Source organism: Pocillopora verrucosa, chromosome 10 (genome assembly GCF_036669915.1).
Source record: "Pocillopora verrucosa isolate sample1 chromosome 10, ASM3666991v2, whole genome shotgun sequence".
Lineage (NCBI taxonomy): Eukaryota > Metazoa > Cnidaria > Anthozoa > Scleractinia > Pocilloporidae > Pocillopora > Pocillopora verrucosa.
In genome coordinates, this window is record NC_089321.1 from 12397292 (window position 1) to 12417384 (window position 20093).

The 20093-nt window shown below is 38.5% G+C and overlaps 1 protein-coding gene across 1 annotated transcript; it reads right to left on the minus strand.

Annotated features, from left to right (window-relative positions):
* Window positions 1–6779: 6779 nt before the first annotated feature.
* On the minus strand, window positions 6780–19355 carry LOC136276837 (uncharacterized). The gene is given in 7 exon segments (XM_066172992.1): window positions 6780–7864; window positions 8596–9550; window positions 9740–11897; window positions 11900–13585; window positions 14146–14280; window positions 18404–18555; window positions 19310–19355. Coding segments are annotated over 4 exon segments (4770 nt in total). The 5' UTR covers window positions 13538–13585; window positions 14146–14280; window positions 18404–18555; window positions 19310–19355; the 3' UTR covers window positions 6780–7845.
* Between the last annotated feature and the right edge of the window lie 738 nt (window positions 19356–20093).

A 20093-nucleotide genomic window follows, 5' to 3' on the forward strand; every position in this document is an offset into this window, starting at 1 on the left:
TTCTCCGTCTTCGTCTTGACATTGCTTTGAAATAGTATAGACTAGTAAGCTGAAACGAAAAATTAATCAGGGAAGTTTACGAAAAATCCAGCAAACAAGCTTTAAGAAGGCATTTATTTAGACTTCATACTTCAACGAACTTCACAAATCTTACTTGTTTATCTTGTAAGTAAACGATGGCAGATTAATTCCCGAAGCGCTTTCTGAGTTTCCCGATCCCTCTCCTACTGCTTTCACGCTTACAAAACAGGAAAAATCAAAAGGAGGAAGATACAGCTGTTTTGAAACGCCATTTGACGAAGGTAAATCTGCCTTTTTGTTCGACACTTTACATATCAAAACAAAGGAAATTTGTTCCTCTTTTTGATTCTGGCGGTACATTTTTAATTTGCGCCTGCGTAAAAGAGATATCGCCCGAGACCCTTCGCTCGGTCGTGTTTTGATCAAAAACGCCTTGTTAATTTCACGCAACCGCTCGGAGAAAAGGTAAAAATGACGAGGGAAAAACTTTACCTTCAAGTTAGAAAATTAGCGGAATAGAAAGCCACAATATAATAGTATAATATTTCAGAGGTACATTGAGTGATTTTTCCGTAGAGAATCCGCACGATGGTAAAACATTCGAAAATTACACTCGATTTGAGTGGGGTGTTGAAGTGGGCGTGGTCACTACATTCATGTTAAGACTATTTGTACCCCATGAGTTTGATATGATTGGCGGAGAGCATTCTGGCGGCCATATTTGTTGATCAAAAAGAAAGATTGTTGGAATTGTTTTGATTAAGCAATATAGCCCTGCAAGAAGTCTTTGTGAAAGCCTGGTTACTAGTTGAGAGCTGCGTGTGGTGACGTCAATTTTGATTCGCTGTTTAAACGAACGATTGGCAAAGGTAGAGCCTGAAAACAAGGCTAACCAAGAGCCTGAAAACAAGCTACACTATCGTTTCACTGTTTTACTTTTTTGCTAACTGCATTCGGTGAAAATCCCTTTCAATCCTGCATGTCGTTAACCCTACTTCTTCGCTTTGAGCGAGGAGGGACGATAGACTCACTCCGCCACGAGGACCCACGAGGATTACGCGATAGATTTACGAAGATCACGATAGCCGCATATTAAACGCATCATCAGGCAATATATCAAGGTTAGTTTTCCTTGTATCCTGAGCGTTGAACAGCCTCGTTTTCTCATGATTACAAGACAAGGTGGAATTAGTACTCGCTGCTACGTAGAACGTAGCTTCGTCAAATTCCACATCGTCTCTGTAAGGTGTTTTCAAGCGTTTCAGAATAGTTTGAACCTGCAAAAGAACAGGAGAAGGAAATGTAAAATGTTATCAATGCATCTTAAACCACATACAAGTCAGTGCTTGCAAGTATTCCCTTCGCAAGGTTTCCTTTGCATCGTAGATGGAAAAATAATCCTAAAAGAATCCCTTTCCAAAAGATGACAAACGAGTCTCCGTGTTGAAATACGACAAAGGAAAATGTCAGGAAAAAATTTTTGTCAGTGTATATGACCCATTAGCTTTGACGAAGTGCGAACGCTCGAAACGTCGTATTTGGAAACTCTTTGCGGTGGCCAATTTACTTTATCAACTCAGTAAATAATACCAAATTATCCAACAAGGACACTTATCAAATAATTTTGCACAGAATCCTGGAAAAATTTTGCGTCGACGAGTTTCTTCTAACAAGCGTCTTTGACTCGCGTATATTTTCTTTGCCCGCCAAAGTAAAGAAAGGAATAAAAACAAATGACTTCCTATTTCCCTGTTGGTCATAATCTCTTTCGATCGTGCTGGGTGAAAATTAAGGTAAAATTTTTGCACAGCCCTACACTATTGTAAAACAAATCTGTTTTTACAATAGCAATGTATTGTTTTGTCATTGTTTTCTCTATCCAAGAACTGAATACATAATGTAGCATGGGGCTGTGGGGAAATTTTACCGAAATAAACCTGCAAATAAGTATGCAACGGTTTTCAAGATTAAAAATGTTTGACGGGTTCTACTGGTTTCACTGCTCTTACCAAAGAGAAGTCTCCATTTTCTGCGGCCTTTATAGCTCTTTGGGCGATGTAATTTCTAAGAACAAACCTGCGAAGAAAATATTTGCGCAACGATATATAAAACAAAACTTGGAGATATGAACAGAAATAAAACTCGTCAATGTCAGAATTCGTTTTGCTTTAGCGAATAAATTCCAAACGATGCAAAGAACCGGTAGCTTTATGCTCAGGGCAATGAAATTCAGTGAGTCAGGGCTCAAGTGCTGGCCGTGTCAATGTGTTTTGGTCATAAGCTGGACATATAGTTCTCGTGGTAACTATCTCTGGAAGGTAAGTTACCCGGGAAACGTAACGAAAAGTAGAGGAGGGGAGGGGGGGTGTGTGGGGAGGGTGAGTAACCCTGATTGGCAATACTCCCGAGGGGATTTCTCGCCAAAGAAACAGGAATAAGCTGCGACGGCAGTGCGAGACAATCTCACAAGCACACTTCACTTTATGCCTCGATAATTCCAAAAAAACAAGGTGTTGGTTACAGTGAAGTCATTTTCGCCGGTGTATTTGTCAATTTTGATCTCTAGTCGCGTATTGATTCTCATTGGAGAGAGTTGGTAATGGTGGATACAGGGCTTGAGGCCAACATTTCATTCTTCAAGAAGAACACAGACAAGTACCTTGGGTTGTTGGATTTCATTACCCTGACTCGTTCTTTGTTTACCTGTGTGCAATAGAAAAAAATTCAGTAAATCAGTAAAAAATTAAAAGGAAAGATGAGTTCTTCAAAGAGTTATTTTCAAATGAATGGAAATGTCGTGTTTACCTCTTGAACATCATGATGGTCGCATTCCTGATCAAGACGATCTCTTGGTAAATGAAAGAAAATAAAAACAAAAGGAAGAAGGAAAAATAAATGAAGACAAGAATTCACTTGTCAACTCTAATGTAATAGCATACCAATTATACACCAAATACAAATTAACCCCTTCTCCCCCTGTACAATATGGAAGTTTGTTGTCTGTGATTATACAATACTCAATAGGGAGGAAGGTATTGCAGCGAACTTCGGTACATTTAAACCTCATTTCTTATTACTTCCTTAAGAGCAGCTACGTGGATGTCATGTGTCCATTAATTTTGTCCTTCATTTACGATCACCCTTGTGGTTTCTTACACGCAATCCATGATTCCCACTCACTGGTAAGCTGTGATCCACTGCGTCCATAAAACACGGTCGTTATTCCCTTTTCCGTTTTGCGTTGACACCTGAGTTGACGGTCGGTCGATCAACCAATTAATTAATCAAACCATTAATAAATCAATTAAGTTTTATCAACCAAGTCGATAATTTAAATCGGTCACTATAAATAGTTTCTATGCTGATGTTCGAAGCGTTAGCCCTCCGTTGATCGTTCTGACGAAGGACTAGCGCTCGTAAAGTCAGCTTTTAGAAACTCTGCGGTGGTCAGTTTACATCATCAACTCAGTCGATAACACCAGATTATCTTGCTATACCCCGGCCCGCCCCCCCCCCCCCCCCCCACTCCCAGCGCAGCACCACAGTTTCCTTAGTAACTTACCCCTTTATTCAGCAATAAATCAATAAATCGCACAAGTAATCATTTATATTATTATACTGGACCCGTGCCGCCCCGCTCGCGCAATCCCACAGAAAACCACGATGAGAGCTGACGTGTGTAGGGCCGGACGGGTTGACGTGAGCCGGTTCGGAAAAAGCCGTCCAGCTCTGCATTCACACGGCTCTGTTTCAAAAAACTTAAAGGGATAAAAGAAAAGAGTTAAAAAAGTCGCGTTTTCCGATGAATAGTAGTTTCAATCAGCGTAAATTATCGCTACGCGAGCTCATTTGAAAGGTGTGGGAACAAGTGGGAGACGCTCAGTGAATTATGGGACGGATGCTCACATTTCATTTGTTGAGGTGAAATGGCTAAGGTTCCTGGCATATTTTTCTCTCTGTTTATAGTGGTAAACCACCATCTATGAAGCCAAAAGAGAATCAGGTCCAATTCTCTTGACAAAATAAAATGGCGTCGCGATTACTATGCTGGGCTCTGGATTTAGAAGCCCAGGTTCAAGGCCAGGCAGGGTCGTTGTGTTGTGTTTTCAGGGAAGAAACTTTACTCTCTCAGTGGCCCTCCTCTCAAAGGATGAACTATCATGGAATTCTCACGAAATGCTGAAAGTTATGTCCAATGGACTGGCATTCATCCAGGATGCCCGTATTCTCGTTCTAAAGAATTTGAGGTAAGCCCCACCCTAAATGAACTGCTAAGCCCAGAAGAGTTTACCGACAACCTCCCGCAGATAAATGCCAGAAACCCGGTGCTACAACACTTTTCGACCTAAGAAAAGAAGGTCTAATCCCTGGCTATTTTACGAACTAACCTCCATTCAAGAATCGTCGAATACGCTTTGATTAATCCTTGCAGAGGAACACATTGAGACACAAGGTATTCAACGATGTCTTCATCGCTAAGAGCAGAAAACATACGAGGTGATTACTCAGCTACAGTGCACAAAGTCAGCTTTGAACGATAGAAAACCGTAGTATGATCCAAAACTGAATTAGCTTTAAATTAGTACCAACAATCACGCGAATATAAAACCAATTTTTTAAGGAACCCGTCACTTGATTTGAATTGAAGCTGTGATCTGTTATCAAAGTCTATGCCACTTTTCCGAGTCTTTTCGAACGGTCACATGATCTCTACTTTTACATCAGTTAAGGACGCTAGCGTATCTCCAAATGCAATCTCTCTATCAAACAAAAACATTGTCGCGGAAAAGTGGTACTGACCAGATGTACCCGTGCATGACCCAAGCTTAGCTAGGCTACCGGAGATCAACGCCGAAAGCGGTTTAAACGGTATGCGGAACTAGACGGTTGAAAATACGTTCATATTCATGCAACTTGACATAGTGCATGCAATTCTTCGTAAACTGACCTCATTGACGAGAACGGATCTTTCGCTCTTCGGCCGAAAACAACGGTAAACCATAGGAACTTATCAAGATATGCTCATCTTGCAGATGAGCAATATCAGAAATATTATTGAACCCCATGACGTGTACCTGTGGGAGTCTGGAAGGGGCTTACTTGGTATCGTCACGAAACGTAGCGTGACGAGACCAAAGTACACAAGGAAAATATAGAACACCTATTAATTTAAGCAACTTTCCACAGTTAAGAGATTGTGGAATGACAAAGTGATTACTTGAGCTGGTTTAGCCGAAAAGTGAAATAAGCAAAAATTTACCAGCCTTAGGCTCAGCGTGATATCGATACTGCAACCTTGAGATCTCGAGTGAACAATAACTTTTGCATATATTTTCTTCTCGCGGCCATTCCAGCTTGCTGGTACGTATATGTAGTCACTTTGCTGCAAACATTTAACCTCGTTTCACATGATGTAGCAACAGCACAGCCTTAAAAATTTTAGCTTAAGTAAAAATTTGCAACACTGAAAGAGCCGCGCCCTCCTTTTTACGTATCTGTTAATATTCCTCCTCAGTGTTGGAGATGGGAATGATGGAGGGAAAATACTTCCGACTTTGTGGAACATATTCCTGGAATAAAGAGGCTTCCATGTAGCTTTAAATTAGATTGTTTGGATCACTAAATATGTTGGTCCATGACAGGGGATATGCGAACCTATGTAATACATTTTATAAACGTTGAAAACCAAATTGTTATGTGTTGAGCAGGCAGCTTCAACTACAAGATTAAATATCTTAAACCCCGAAGACCGATTGGCATCTAATTTCTCCTTAACCCTTTACCCCCTAACATCAGTATGCATATTCTTCATACTGTTCTCTATACATTTCCTGAAGCGCTGTCAAGGAGTATTTGTTAAAAAACCAAGAGCTTCATCAGTTGGTGATCATTTCCTTGATTCTCGTAACCTTAATGTTTGATTCAAGGGTGATATTGTAAGGAGAAATTACAAGCTGGTAACTCTGGAGGGTAAAAAGGTTAAAAGAATCACCTCTTATCCAAGAGAAAAGGAGATGATCTCTAACTAAAGAAGCTCTTGATTGTTAAACAAATTCTCCTTGTCAGCACCTTAGGTAATGAGTGGTGAACATTATGGAGAATACAGATCAGGATCTTACTTGGTGTAGAATACACTGATGACGTAGAACAGTAGAGAAAAATAAGGAAAAAAAATCTAAAACAACGAGGAGACAAGTAAAAGCAATAGGTTGATAATGCCATGTTCTACTGTGACGTATCCTGTTTCTTCTATACCACGAAGGAGCAGAATTTCACGGGGTGATTCAAATTAGGAATAGGTGAGGATTTTTCCACTCTTAATTTATGAGGTTTCCTGAGATAAAGGCGGTTCGACTAGTGTATTTCACTACATATGCTTTGCGTATGTTCGTTTGCTTTTTAATTTTTTTTCCTCATCTATAGTTGTAAGGAAATTAGAGAGGGAGATGTCCTGATCCAGAAGGTGTCTAAAGGAGTTCCCCTTTTGGTTAAAACTCAAAAATAGAGCAGCCTAGTAAACAATTTTTCTGAGGTCTTTTCCCAACCCCCCCCCAACCCCCCCAAGTCAGGCTGTTTGGGCCCAGCGTACCCGTTTGGGTGGAGTAGAAAACGGTCAGCACGTTTTAGCCTCTCGTCACCCTGGTGTGGTTGACTATGCAACAATGCTCTGACTCACACGGGCACCTTGCCAAATGACTACTAACAGCCACCTACTGGAGGTTAGGGCTATGCCCACAGAATTGCACATCAACTGGACATTGATCACGAATCCTTCTCAGCTTTAATTTTATTTTAGAACTAGTTCACTTTGTGTGACTACAGCCCCCCTTTCCGATAAAAGAAAGTATTGTCAAAAATTTCAAAAACATACGAAAACTAATTTTTATGCAAAAATCAGCGTATTGAATATCCTTCTTTTTTTCTAGAAAATAATGTAAGAGAAACGATTTCTGCACGGTTATTCTGGTTCCATCTTCAACCAGGCCGGTACAGGCTATGTACACATAAAATGGATATAAATTTAGCTGGTTTCTTATTTACACACGGGTGAAAGTGCCTCTTTCACAAGAAAAAAAACGAGAGAATCACCAGTGGTACCACAAGCTATTTCTCTCTTCTTCTCTAACAGTCTAAAGCTGTACAAGTAATTTTGCAGAAAATGAAGTTCACGCCTTTCTGAGAACTGTACAATTTGTCAATACCTTTTTCGTTTTCCTCGAGAAATTAATCTCACGATTTAAACGAGTTTCAAATCAACTCTAAATGAAATGCTTACAACACTCCGCATCCATAAAAAAAATTGTTAGCTTGTAGCTGGGTGATAAAACAACACAGGAGCGATAAGATAGATCGTTAACCCTTTAACTCCCAGATCAAATTTGTAATTCTCCTCACAGTCAAACATAAAATTTTTAAAAAGTTAGTTCAGGGAATTTAGTATTGGATCAATAAATTATCCCAAAATTGAGATTTTTCTTTATTCTCATAACTTATCTGGTTGATATTCTATTGATTTTGTAAGGAGAAATTCTGTCTTGGTCACTCATGGGAGTTACAGCGTTAAATATTTGTCTTCAGTTTACGCTGGGAACAGTTAAAAATGTTTATGAAGTCTCTACAAGAAAAATGTAATTTAAAACCTTGAACAGCTTTGTCACTAAAATCATTCTTGTACTCGCTCCAATCTCGATCAGCGATCTCTCCTGTTCAGATGTCGGGACTAGAAGATCGTAACCACTCGAATGCAAAAGAATCAGCGGAATAAAGCCTTTCTGACAATGTCTTTTCCATTCAGCAACGAAACTGTAAATCTCTGTAGATGTCCTACTCTGGGAGGTTCAACCTAAGGTAAAAATTCAATAATAGAAGTTAAGTCAAAGGCAACATCTCCAGTAATAGAGTATTTTTTAGTAAATTAACTAGTGATCAGTAGTTATTTTTCACAAATCATTCTGTACAGTTCTAACCGGATAGTTGTCTGCAATCGGACACCTGAGATCGGATAGTTGAAGCGTCCAATCATACTGAGTCCTTTCCGCCAAATCCACCAATCACAGAATTGATCACAATAACCATAGCAACAACCACTAACACTAAAAAAAAACTGTGGAATTTCCAAAATTGAGAAATTTTTCTTTTTAGAAATTGTCTCTACCAGAGATATTTGTCCTCAATGTGTTTGTTGTCTTCGGAAATTGTAACGGTTATGATAAATTGATATAGGACTTTGTGCCGTCCAATTGTGTCTATAATCACACTCGTGATTGACAAATCGGACTTTGCGGTCGTCCGATTTTGCTAATCTCTCGTATGATTACAGACCGAAGTGGACTCCACTCTGTTCTATTATCATTATTTATCATTAATATCATCATAGTTATAATAATCATCATAACTTTTCTTACTACCACTGTTATCGTTATTATTACATGTACAATCATCATTATTGTTATCATTATCACGTTATTATTAAGTATCATTATTGTTATTCTTACTACTATCAATACTATTAACATTATATTATTATCCACATTATTCTTTTTCTGTCTTCAAATAAACTTTGTTTCAACTGACCTTTCGATGTTTGTCTTTTCTTTGTCGCCTGGCAGCTTCGCTTGAATGATTTCAAAATGGTCCTTGCGGTATCTAAAGCCAATTGCGACCAAGCGCTTACGAGGACAAACTGCAAAACTTTGAAATGGTCGTTCTTCTACAATTTCACTGAGGAGATCACCAGATTTAACGTTGTATAATCGAAGACATAAACCTCTTGAATCATTCAAGCTCACGATGCATTCCTCGTTACTGATAAACTTAATATCATCTACAACCATGTTCTCCAATTGACGAATCACTTTTCCCGAAACTGCGTCGAGGACGTAAGAGCCAGGTGCACAATAAGTGACGACGTTTTCTTCAGTAGGAGAAAAAATAGCACTTGGAAGGCCAAATAGATTGAACTTAGTAGAAGTTTCCCATAGCACTCGGTTTTCACGCCACAACTGCAGTGACTCTCCATCAGTGGTGGCTAGCACTTCCCATTTATTATTACATGCCAAAAAAAGACCATCAAAATTTGTAATCTTTGACACAATTTTTTCACTCGTTGTATCTAGAATGGTGACTTCCCATCTGTCATCAAAGTTATTCCTCGTTTTCAAGGCGACTCGTTCCTCTGATAAGGGTACAACATCATCGACAGGAAACTCAGTCCACCTTTTCATGAAAACAGACAAATCAGAGTTCCACAACTCAAGCGAGCCACTAACTGTTCGAAATAGGACACCTCTTTTGACGGGTACAACACTTAAAGACTGTGCAAAAATCATACATTCCTTTTTTCTGATCCTTTTACTTAAAACATCGCCAGCCACAAGATTTATTCGCTGGATCCTTGTACCTTCCACGATATAAAGAGAGTCACCATCAACAGAGAAATGAACGTCAAAACTTGTTGGAAAGAGATCATATCCAACAAAACCGTTTTCCTCCATGTCCTCAAGTAGAGGTTCCTGTTGTTCCTGATCATCTAGGAAAGAGAGAACATAATAAAGATCTAGGCAATTAAGTATTATCAACTACGTTGATAACGTAAATTGGCCACCATAAAGAGTTTAATAGCGATGGCCAGTTTACGTTATCAACTCAATTGGTAATACTAAATTACCCTGTTATACTCTCCCTCCGACACAGCACCACAGTTTCTTTGGAAACTTACCCCCTTTAGAATAAGGATCAGCTCCATTCTCTAATAAGCTGCATGGATCACTTTCCAATCGTTCTAACAGTTCATCGAGTTTGAGCCTGTTTTCTGGTGGGTCATTAAATTCCGTTCGTTCTCCCACAAAGTCATCAAGTTCATCTCTCTTTTCCGTAGAGTTGTTACGTTCCATTGTCTGTTCAACTAGGCCACCGAGTTCAGCTCTCTGTTCTGATGGATCAGCAACTTCAGCTCTCTGTCCTGACAGAACATCGATTTCAGCTTTCTGTTCCAGCATATGGATGATTTCTGGTAGGTTATGTTCCGTTAGATGGTTATTTTCGGTTCTCTCTGTCGTAATGTCACCGGATTCTATGCTTAGTCCCGCTTCATCGCTACTCTCAACTCTCCACTCCATTACGTCATTAAGGCGACACATTTCAATCACTTCACTGTGAGGGGAAACTCTTAGTAACATCTGCTTTTCTAGTACAAGTGCAAAATCCACAAATGGGGATACTCCTCCAGATGGATACCAAAAGGGATCTCCTGATAGGAAACCACTCTCATTGCAAGTTTCAAATTCCGAGGCGTACTGGTAGGAACTCGTCCCAAAAATGCCATCCAAACTATACATTGACTTAGTGTTCCTGTCAATATCTAAACAAAAAAGCTTGGGCTTCGGATACCGATGACGTTCATCCCCAAGTAAACAGAAAAAAAACCGGCAGTCAGTAGTTAACTTAACATATCGTGACGAGACTGAAGGACATATTAGAGTCTCAACTCCATCATTCATGTCAATGAGGTATGCGTACTTTTCAGAATCGACGATCACCATCCGTCTTCCACTAGCAGACCAAGCAAAAGATAAAATTTCGCATTTGTGTGTAAAACGACTAATTTCGCTTCCATCTTTTAGACTCCACTGGATGACGCAATTACACTGGTCCGGAGAGTCAGTCAGCATCGTGGTTTTGTCACCAGATATTGAACAAACTAGGAACTGGCACTTGCTCGAACGGAAAAGAGGTTTCACGTCTCCAACCAAGGTATAACCCTGAGACAGAGTCCCTTGTAGGATTAGGTCTAAGGTTGGATGGAAAACTACTGACCGGAAAAATGGGGTAAGGAGATCCCATCCTAGGTGCCTCCGAGAAATAATGTTTAATACCAGTGCAGAGCGTGTCCATATTAGCTGGGCAGTACGGAGCGACCACAGATGAATTGTGTTATTCATACACTCGCATACCAGGTAGTCCTGATTTGGTGAGACATCAAAGCAGATCACCTCATCTGAAGCAAAAAATCGCAGTAGAACATCTGTTCTTTCCTCCTTCTTTCGCAAATATTCCATATATGGTAAGTCCGCATACTTGGTGTTTAGCAAGCTTAATGCCTCCGCAGACAGTTCACGTCCTCCTTCATTCAACAAGATTTGAAAGATGGCATGAGGAAGTTTTGAAAGAGTACTTAAATGCTTCCGCAACAGCAACAATAACGTCTCCAGGGCTTCTCTGCAATTCTTTGACAAACCATTTGTATTTTCCTTCTCTTGTACGCAAAGAACATCTTCAGTGGCTGCTGTACTCTTCACAGTTAGCTTTGCATAGACCAATTCTAGGTCCAAAACATAATTCTTTACAATGTCGTCCAGGCTACATCGACGAGCATTCTCTTCTACCTCAAGTATATGCTGAACACCATGCTGCAAGGCATACCTCGACGTCTGTTTCAGTGTTGAACTCTGGATCCCTTTATGTTTCAATTCATCTAGTTCATCTCTGCAAAGCTTTGCAATGACGCGATGACATTTTTTTCCGCTAACAATAAACTTCTTTTGCCTCGAAGTAGACTCCTCCACCAACCAGTCCTTCACTGACTTGTGAAAGAAGTCAATGCACTCGCCCTCAATGGGTAGAAGAGCCGAGATACAATCAACTGCGTCTCGTACTTTTTGCTCATCAACCGATGACCATTCTTTTGAAAGGAACAACTTGTAGACAAACTCGACAGGTAATGGTTCTCTTGCTGCCACCATGGCATTTAAAAAATCAAAGAATTGCTCTTCGGTGATACCTAGTTCTTTCTGCATTTCATTTTTCAGGCGTTTGAAATAGTCTTGATAAACGGACGAAATACCTGATGGCAAGTCGCTGTTCATCACTTCAGCTGCACTCCTACGCACAGCATATTCTTCTTAACGAACTCTGTCAGGTAATAGGTATATAACATGACTCCTTCTGACTTTTCAACAAGCTTCTCTAAGATGGTATCTTGGCAATCAGATTGCAGAACATGTTCCAGTTGCTCTTGAAAGCAAAGCCTAACGTCTATCAAGTTTTCTTGATCGTTTGGGTTCAGCTTTATGGGATTTAAGTCTTGAATCTTCTCTGAGATGTTCATTTCAGGTCGCGTTGTTACCACAAATCGTATCCAACACGGAAGCGTCTTGAAGTAATCCGCAATCACATTTAAAAGCTCATTACGCCCCTGGTATTCACTTTCGTCTAAGCCATCTATAACCATGAGATGGATAGAGCCTGGATCTTTCAAAACTGAAAGAGGTTCGTTAAACAAGAATTCAAACAGTTCTTCCACTTCAATGTCTCCAATTTCAACGCCCACATTTCTCGACAACTTCTTCACGAGAGCCTTCCTGTACTCTGGCAGCGATTCGGAGAGCTTCGGATTCCTTCGGCGTGCCATGTTATGCCGACAGAAGTGGCTCCCTGACAATCGTCCAGCCTCTAACATCTTTTGGCACAAGACAGCTGAGATTACAGACTTTCCCATTCCAGCATTCCCGCTAATAACAATCACTCTATTTGGAGAACATTTGTCAGCTAACCAGCTCTCGACTTCTTTAAGTATCGATAAACGAGTTCCCTCAACATATCTGCTTGCATGGCGTCTTATTTCAGCTAAATTGTCCACGTTTGCTAGTTTCGCAAGGACTTTGTCATCCCTGATGCTCTCATTCTCGTCATTCAAATTTTGAATGGTGTGCTGGGATGCCTCCTCCAAAGTTTGAAGCTTCTCGCAGACTTTTTCAACTGTTAACTTGGTATCTTGAATGGCTTTACTGTCTTGAAGTCGATTCTGATGCACAATACTGACAGATTCTTGCAAGTTCTTCTGCAACTGATGAACTTCTACCAGCTTTACTTTACTTTCACCAACAGTTTGCAACACTTTGGTCTCCATATCCTTCAGCTGTGATTTTGTTTCTTTCTCAGAATCAGCCCACTCAAGCAACGCATCTAAGAACTCTTGCTCTCCACAATGTTCAGCCTTCAATCTATCAATTTCTGCCTGCTGCAAGCCAAGAGCAACAAGAACAACGCTGATCTCCTGCCACAGAGTTGAGAACGTTGGATCAGCAATACCAGTTGTGGTAACATGGCCATACACTGTATTGCGGTAAAACTTTATGCGAGCAAGATTTGCTTCAAAGGAGTCGTCACTTGGAGGTGGTTTGGTGTTCCACCCAGAGAGGGGTGGGGAGAGACCACAAATGTTGGTTAAGAGAAGGAATAAAAGAGTGATATCGAATGTTTGGGAGTCTGGAGGAGCACCGCTTGGAGGAAACAATAGATCCCATTGTGATCTGTTTAAAATTTTTTTTTTCTTAAAGAGAGTATAAAGAGTTGAATAGTTTGCATTCAACGCGGTTGAAAGACTTGCTGGGGGATGATATCCATTGAAAACGTTCCTGAGAACTGTTGTTCCACCATCGATGAGAAGTCGGCTGAGCTTGGCTCCATTTGTCTTCTCTACAGAACTGGCAAGAGGTGAAGGAGTAGCTGATGCCATATGATCCAAAATACAAAGAAGGAGTCATCAGGTGTACCTGCGCGTTTTCTGAAAGAAACATTACAATTGCGTAATTGCTTCTCTTAGACATGTACTGGAAAGAGGAGCAAGACCTCTCCACTCTACTAATCAGTTTGACTCCTTCAACATTATTTAATCTTTTACACCAACTGTCATAATGCATATTCTCCATACTTTCTTTACACATTTCCTGAGGTGCTGACAAGGAGATTTTGTTTACTGATCAAAAGCTTTTCTTTAATTAATAATCATTTCCTTCATTCTCATGACCCTAACACGTGATCCAGGGATGATATTGTAGGGAGAAATTAGATGCTAGTCACTCTTTGGGTTCAAAGGGTTAAAGAAACCTGTCATCTTTAGAGTATCAGGGATTGTTTTTGTGCTCTCAAGGAATAATATACCTATATAATCGTGTCTCTATAGAAGTTTGTTGACTAAAATATTATAAACTTATTATCAAATCTGCGCTGTATTAACACAAGGGAGACATTTTATTATGATAATTACAAATTAAAATACTTCAGGTATCTTCAGTTCATACTCATTGGATAATAATAATTATTATTTGACAGCCTTATGGTTACCTGAGCTCCCCCACACACCATTTGCAATCCTTTGTTGATCACGTTTTGGTGATTTCACAGTGGTATTCCAAAAGCCAGCTGATTGGTCAGACAAGGAGCCAGCTGAAGGAATAAAGTCTTTGGGATCAGAGATTCCTGAAAAAAATCAAATCACATAACAAAAGTTATTAATAGTATTTCACCACTGAACCACTCAAAATGTTAACTGAAAGCTTTGTAATGACAACAAATTCACTGCTCAATAGAACACAGGAATGAAAATGATCTAAAATTTAATTCAAAATTGAATGCAGTTAAATACTGACAACAATTTTTAAAATTTTGCTTGTCAGTGTTTTCACTTTAGGGAAATAACTTAACATATATGACTGAGTTCCCTTAGCATTGGTTTACACCAGCAATAGAAGCATTACAAGCCAATTCTAGAGCAGGGTCTTAAGTTAAAAGAGGAAAGAAGTTTTCAGAGAGTATGTCATAATACCCCATCAAAACTACTGCCACTAGAAGGGCATGGAAGCCTAAATCTCTCTTGTTATCTAGCAACAGGAAACTCCAAAGAGCTAATGTTGGGTCAGAAGAGGTACCCCACTACTTTTGACTGCTCATAAGCCACAATGCCCGACATTTTACTTACAAAATAACCACATTATATGTAATAGGATCACACACAAAGTGAGTGAACATTTTCTTACTGTTGGTTATGTATACATTCTGTATTGTGACCTTGACAGCATAACCCAAGCAAGAACAACATATCTTATGAAATGAAACCCATGGAAATTTCTTATGCAATACTTTCAAAGAAAAAAATTATTATTTTTTACCTTTTTCTGGCATATTTAATAAGCAAACATTATATTGCAATGTTCTGTACTCATCACAATTAACTCAGACCTGACCAATTTTTTATTTTCAGAACTTTTAACCCTTTACACCCTAACATCACTATGTATATTCTCCTAACAGTTATCTAAATATTTCCTACGGGACTGACAAGGAGAATTTGCTTAACAATCAAGAGCTTCTGCAGTTGGTGATTATCTCTTTTATCCTCATAACCTTAATGTTTGATTCACAGGTGATATTGTGGGGGGGAAATTTGATGCTGATCACAACTGAGCATCTTATGTCCACTCTCAGGCAATAAAGGGTTTAAATGTTTTCTCAAGCCAGAAGGTGGAGCATTGAAGCATGAAATGCGAAGACCTGGGGTCTAATGCCCCATTCACACCAAAGCTTAAACATGTTTAAAAGTTGTTTTGTTAAACACAGTTTAATTTTTTTTTTCTTCATAGAAACTATTTAACCGAATATTTTTGACTTGAATGTAGCACATTGGAAATACAAGTTAGCTAGTACTTGAATCCAATGGAAAATCAAGTTTTTCAGTTCTCTGTTTATAATTTTCATTCAATGAAAACCAGTTTAACAAAACATGTTTTGCTGGTGTGAATGGGGTATTAGTCAAACTATTTGGACACTGGCTTCAATAAAGTGCAGGGCATGACATACATGTGCATCTAGTTACACCAGCAGGGTGAATGTATGAAACACAAGGTGAAACACTACAGTTCACAAACCTAACCCTGGTTTAAGATTTACTTGGGTCAAATTGTCAACATGGTTTTGAGGCTAAACTGCCATTGAACCAAACTGATATCTGTGGGATGAAAATGCTTCCAGCATTCAACTTTTAAATGACTGTCCATATCATAAAATCAAAAGTGTTTTGCCTTACCACCAAATCAATATCCTAAATATTTTCTTAAAATAGAAATCATTTTTGGAATCATGTGATGTACATTACTGCATGGAAATATACAAATGCACATGTATTTATGTTTAAGTTGCTGCAGCTTATCCTACACATAGGTAGACATGGAACTTGAACAAACCAATCTTCAAAGTTTAAATACCAGAGGTATTGCCTGGGAGTGGAATGTTGAAGCTCTGAATTGACTACTGCATAAGGGAAAACTAAACTTAATACATTACTGCTAAGGGAAATCTGTCTAATTTGCTGTTCCCCTTTACTTAAAGTAAGTCTGTGAAATATTCACTATCTAAATCATAAACATTTTCAAGATCTACAAAACCCTCACCTAAGTACAGGGATATTGAGTCTTATGTTCTATGCTCTTTAGCAGTTCTACTTTAATTAATTAATTCCTTGTAACAGAAGAAATCAATCAAAACTCACAGAAAGTTAAGTGCAAAAAAAAAACACTACAACTGTAAACTTCTAATGTTGTATTTAAAAATTACCATTAAAAGTTATGAGGTTTGCTTTTTTCCAAGTCACATTCGTCTATTAGGGAAAATGGCCATTTCATCTGAAAATCTAAAGCTGAGAATGTTTAATAAAATAACAAAACAGGATACAATTTCCATAAAACATGATCACAGGAATATAAACCAAATCACTTGGCTGATATCAATAGGAAAGCCTGCCTGGGGAAAAACATTTTCATACAGTTGGTTCTGTACACTTTCAGTACTGTGATCTTGACAACATAACCCAAGCAAGAGCAACATATCATATTAAATGAAACCCACGAAAATTTCTTAGGCAACACTTTTAAAGAGAAAAAAACAATTTTATCTTTTTTTGGCATATTTAATTAGCAAACAGTATGCTGCAAATTTTATTGTGCTCATCACAATTACTTTAGACAAGGCTAATTGATTATGGTAAAAATATCTTTTTTGTTCTCAGAACTTTTAACCCTTTACACCCTAGCATCAGTATGCATATTCTCCTCACAGTTATCTAAACATTTGAAAAAGATGCTGACAAGGTCATTCTCCTGGTCACAGTTTTAAATTTAGGGAAATAATTTAACATGACTGATGTATGGATCATAATTAGTCACAAGTTCTCTATCCAAGACCTAAACAACATTGTATTTAATTGTAATATATAAGAAATTAATATCATTTTAATACTGAGTTCCCTTAGCATTACAAGCCAATTCTAGAGCAGGGTCTTAAGTTAAAAGAGGAACAACAGAATTTATACTGGGCCAGAAGAGGTTACCCAACTGCTTTTGATTGCTCATAAGCAACAGTGACATTTTCCTGACCAAATAACCACATTACATGTACCAGTAACAGAATCACACACACACACACAGTAAACATTTTGTTACAGTTGGTTCTGTACATATTCAGTATTGGGATCTTCACAGCATAATCAAAGCAAGAGCAACATATTGTATAAAATGAAACCCATTAAAATTTCTTATGCAATACTTTCAAAGGAAAATAATTTTTTAAATCTTTTTTTAGCATATTTAGTACACAAACATTATATTGCAATGTATTGAGCTCATCACAATTACCTCTGACCACACTAATTGATTATTCATAGAAAAAAATTTTGTTTGTTTCCAGAACTTTTAATTCTTTACACCTTAACATCATGAGCCTTTGAGCAGTAATAAGTTGGTTAATTAAAGCCCTTTCAGGTGGGCTATATTGTAGTTATTCAGCTGTAAGAAGTTTTGAGTTGTAAGAATTAAGAACCCAAAACTTGAGAAATTGACAATGTCGACGTGACAGTTAAAAGACCCATCATCAGTCTTAGTGATTAACACACGCACAGTAAGAGTGAAAATTCTGTCAACTGACTTACAGTAGAGTAAAGCAATCAATTTAAATGATATACACACACTGTTAAAGGCTGCACCAAAATACCTTCAGTTGCTATAAGTTGCACTCTGAGTTTAGCATCTATTTTTCAGGGAAAGGAAAATTTTCTCATTAAAACAGTGCACCTCATAACCAAATAACCATCATACAATAATCTGTTTATTGATCCTCACACGTGAGTTACGTTGTCTGGATGGTCATTTTGAAGTACACATTAAATTTTTAGTTATATGTTACTGCTTGGAGAATTCTGTCCAATTCGCTGTTCCATTATACTTAAGAAGGTCTGTGAAAGATTTACCACTGAAATTACAAAAATTTTCAAGATCTACAAAACCCTCACCTAAGGTCAGGGATATTGAGTCTTATGCAGTAAGCTCTTTTGCAGTTCTACTTTAATTAATTAATTCCTTGTAAAAGAATAAATCAATCAAAACTCACGGAAAGTTTAGTGCAAAAAAAGAACACTACTGTTAAATTTCCAGTTTTGTATATAAGAATTTCCAATTGAAAGTTAAGAGGTTTGCATTTTTTCGAGTCAATTGTTCCTCTATTTGGGAAAATAGCAGAAAATACAGCAATCAGTCATAATTATATTCTCACTAACATCTCTGGTGTGAAAAAGTTTCAGTTTCGCCAGGAGAAACAATGGCAAACTAGGAACACGTTTCGTTGTAGAAAATGTGCTTAATACCGAAAGAAAATGCAACTATACTCGAGTCGAGTACGAAGGACCAGGAGACTCGAATTGGCGGGGATCTAAAGTATTACAAAATAACATGCCGTCATTCATGGTCTTAGTCACTCACTGATGCCATTACAGATTCCTTTTATGAGTCATGCGATTCCTTCCGAGACGTATTTTCCATGCTACGCAAAATACTTCGCTCAAAAACCCTTTCTTTTCTCTTTCCTTCCTTAGGCCGGTGGAGGTCGGAATGAAATGTTATTATGTTAGTTCCTTCAAGAAATCCTCCAAATCACAAACATTTCATCAAAAGTTTTTTGATTGAATCTGTTAGTATTACAAAAATTTAAAAATTTACATTTAATTCAACTTTGCGATGCGATGATCTTTGAATTGATTTCCTCAAGTCGAGCCGGTCGCTTTTCTTAAGAGGTAAATTAGTGTTAACAACTGAGTTGAAAACGTAAATAAGCCACCGTAAAGGGTAAATAAGCTGACGTTTCGAGCTTTAGCCCTTCGTCAGAGCGAAGAATTAGGTTCCCATTCGCAAGTACAGATCTGTGCACCTATCACAGATGACATCAAACTGCTTCATATACCGAATGATCGGCACAAAATGGTCATATAGTAAAAAAAATTTACTTAAAAATGAATTTTTACGTGGCGACGAATGAAATCAAAAGCGGAAGTGATTATAGATGTATTGGTTTGATGCCTAATGCATTTCTCTACACAACAGGCTATTGAAGAAGAAAAAAGTGAATGATAACGAGCTTATATTCCCATAAATGATAAAATAAGCGAAAAAAATATTTTCAATCTAACCTTTTGGGAAAACAGATCAACAGCCTTCCAGCGATGTAGCCAGATACCAAGGAATCCAGCGCCTCGAAATTTAATCTGCTTTTCTTATCCCTCATTGAACTCTGGGACTGATTATTATCTCAGCAAATAATCCACTTCTAATCGTCACGCTATACAAACGTTTTAGGGCAAGTGATAGTTATCGTTAGGTGTGTTTAGCAGAGAGCCCCTGAACACGGTTGTAACGTCAGACTTTTCGAACTTACTGAGAATTATTTCAAGAAAGCAATTAAGTAATTTTTTTGTGTTTACATAACCTTTTCTAAGCACTCGGACGATTGGGAGAATTCTCAAAAGTTTTGCAAGCCCCGACTGCGCCTCAGGTTTGCATGACTTGAATTCTTCTAAATCCGCTATGTGAACACGGGAAAAGTCCTCTATCGATTAACTACAGGTATCAGATAAGCAAAATTTAATATGCACTTTGACCGGATTTTTCGTGATCTTTCGGCGGAGAAGGACGAAAAGTTGACCTCATTTTTACGTTATCTGTGACTTACTACGGAACAGATGTCACGCAGTCACTTTTCGGGAAGTTTTAAGCATTAAAATTGAAAATGAACCCATCTGTCTAGAATCAAAAGAAACAGAGAAACACTGTGGGTGGGGGGAAGAGGGGGGAGACGGGGGAGAGGGGGGAGGGAGGGGGAGCAGAAGCAAGGGTGTAAGGGATAAAAATGGTTTGCCAACGCAGAGTTTTACATTTTCAGCAGCAACGAGTCAACAATTTTGTCGTCGATTGTGG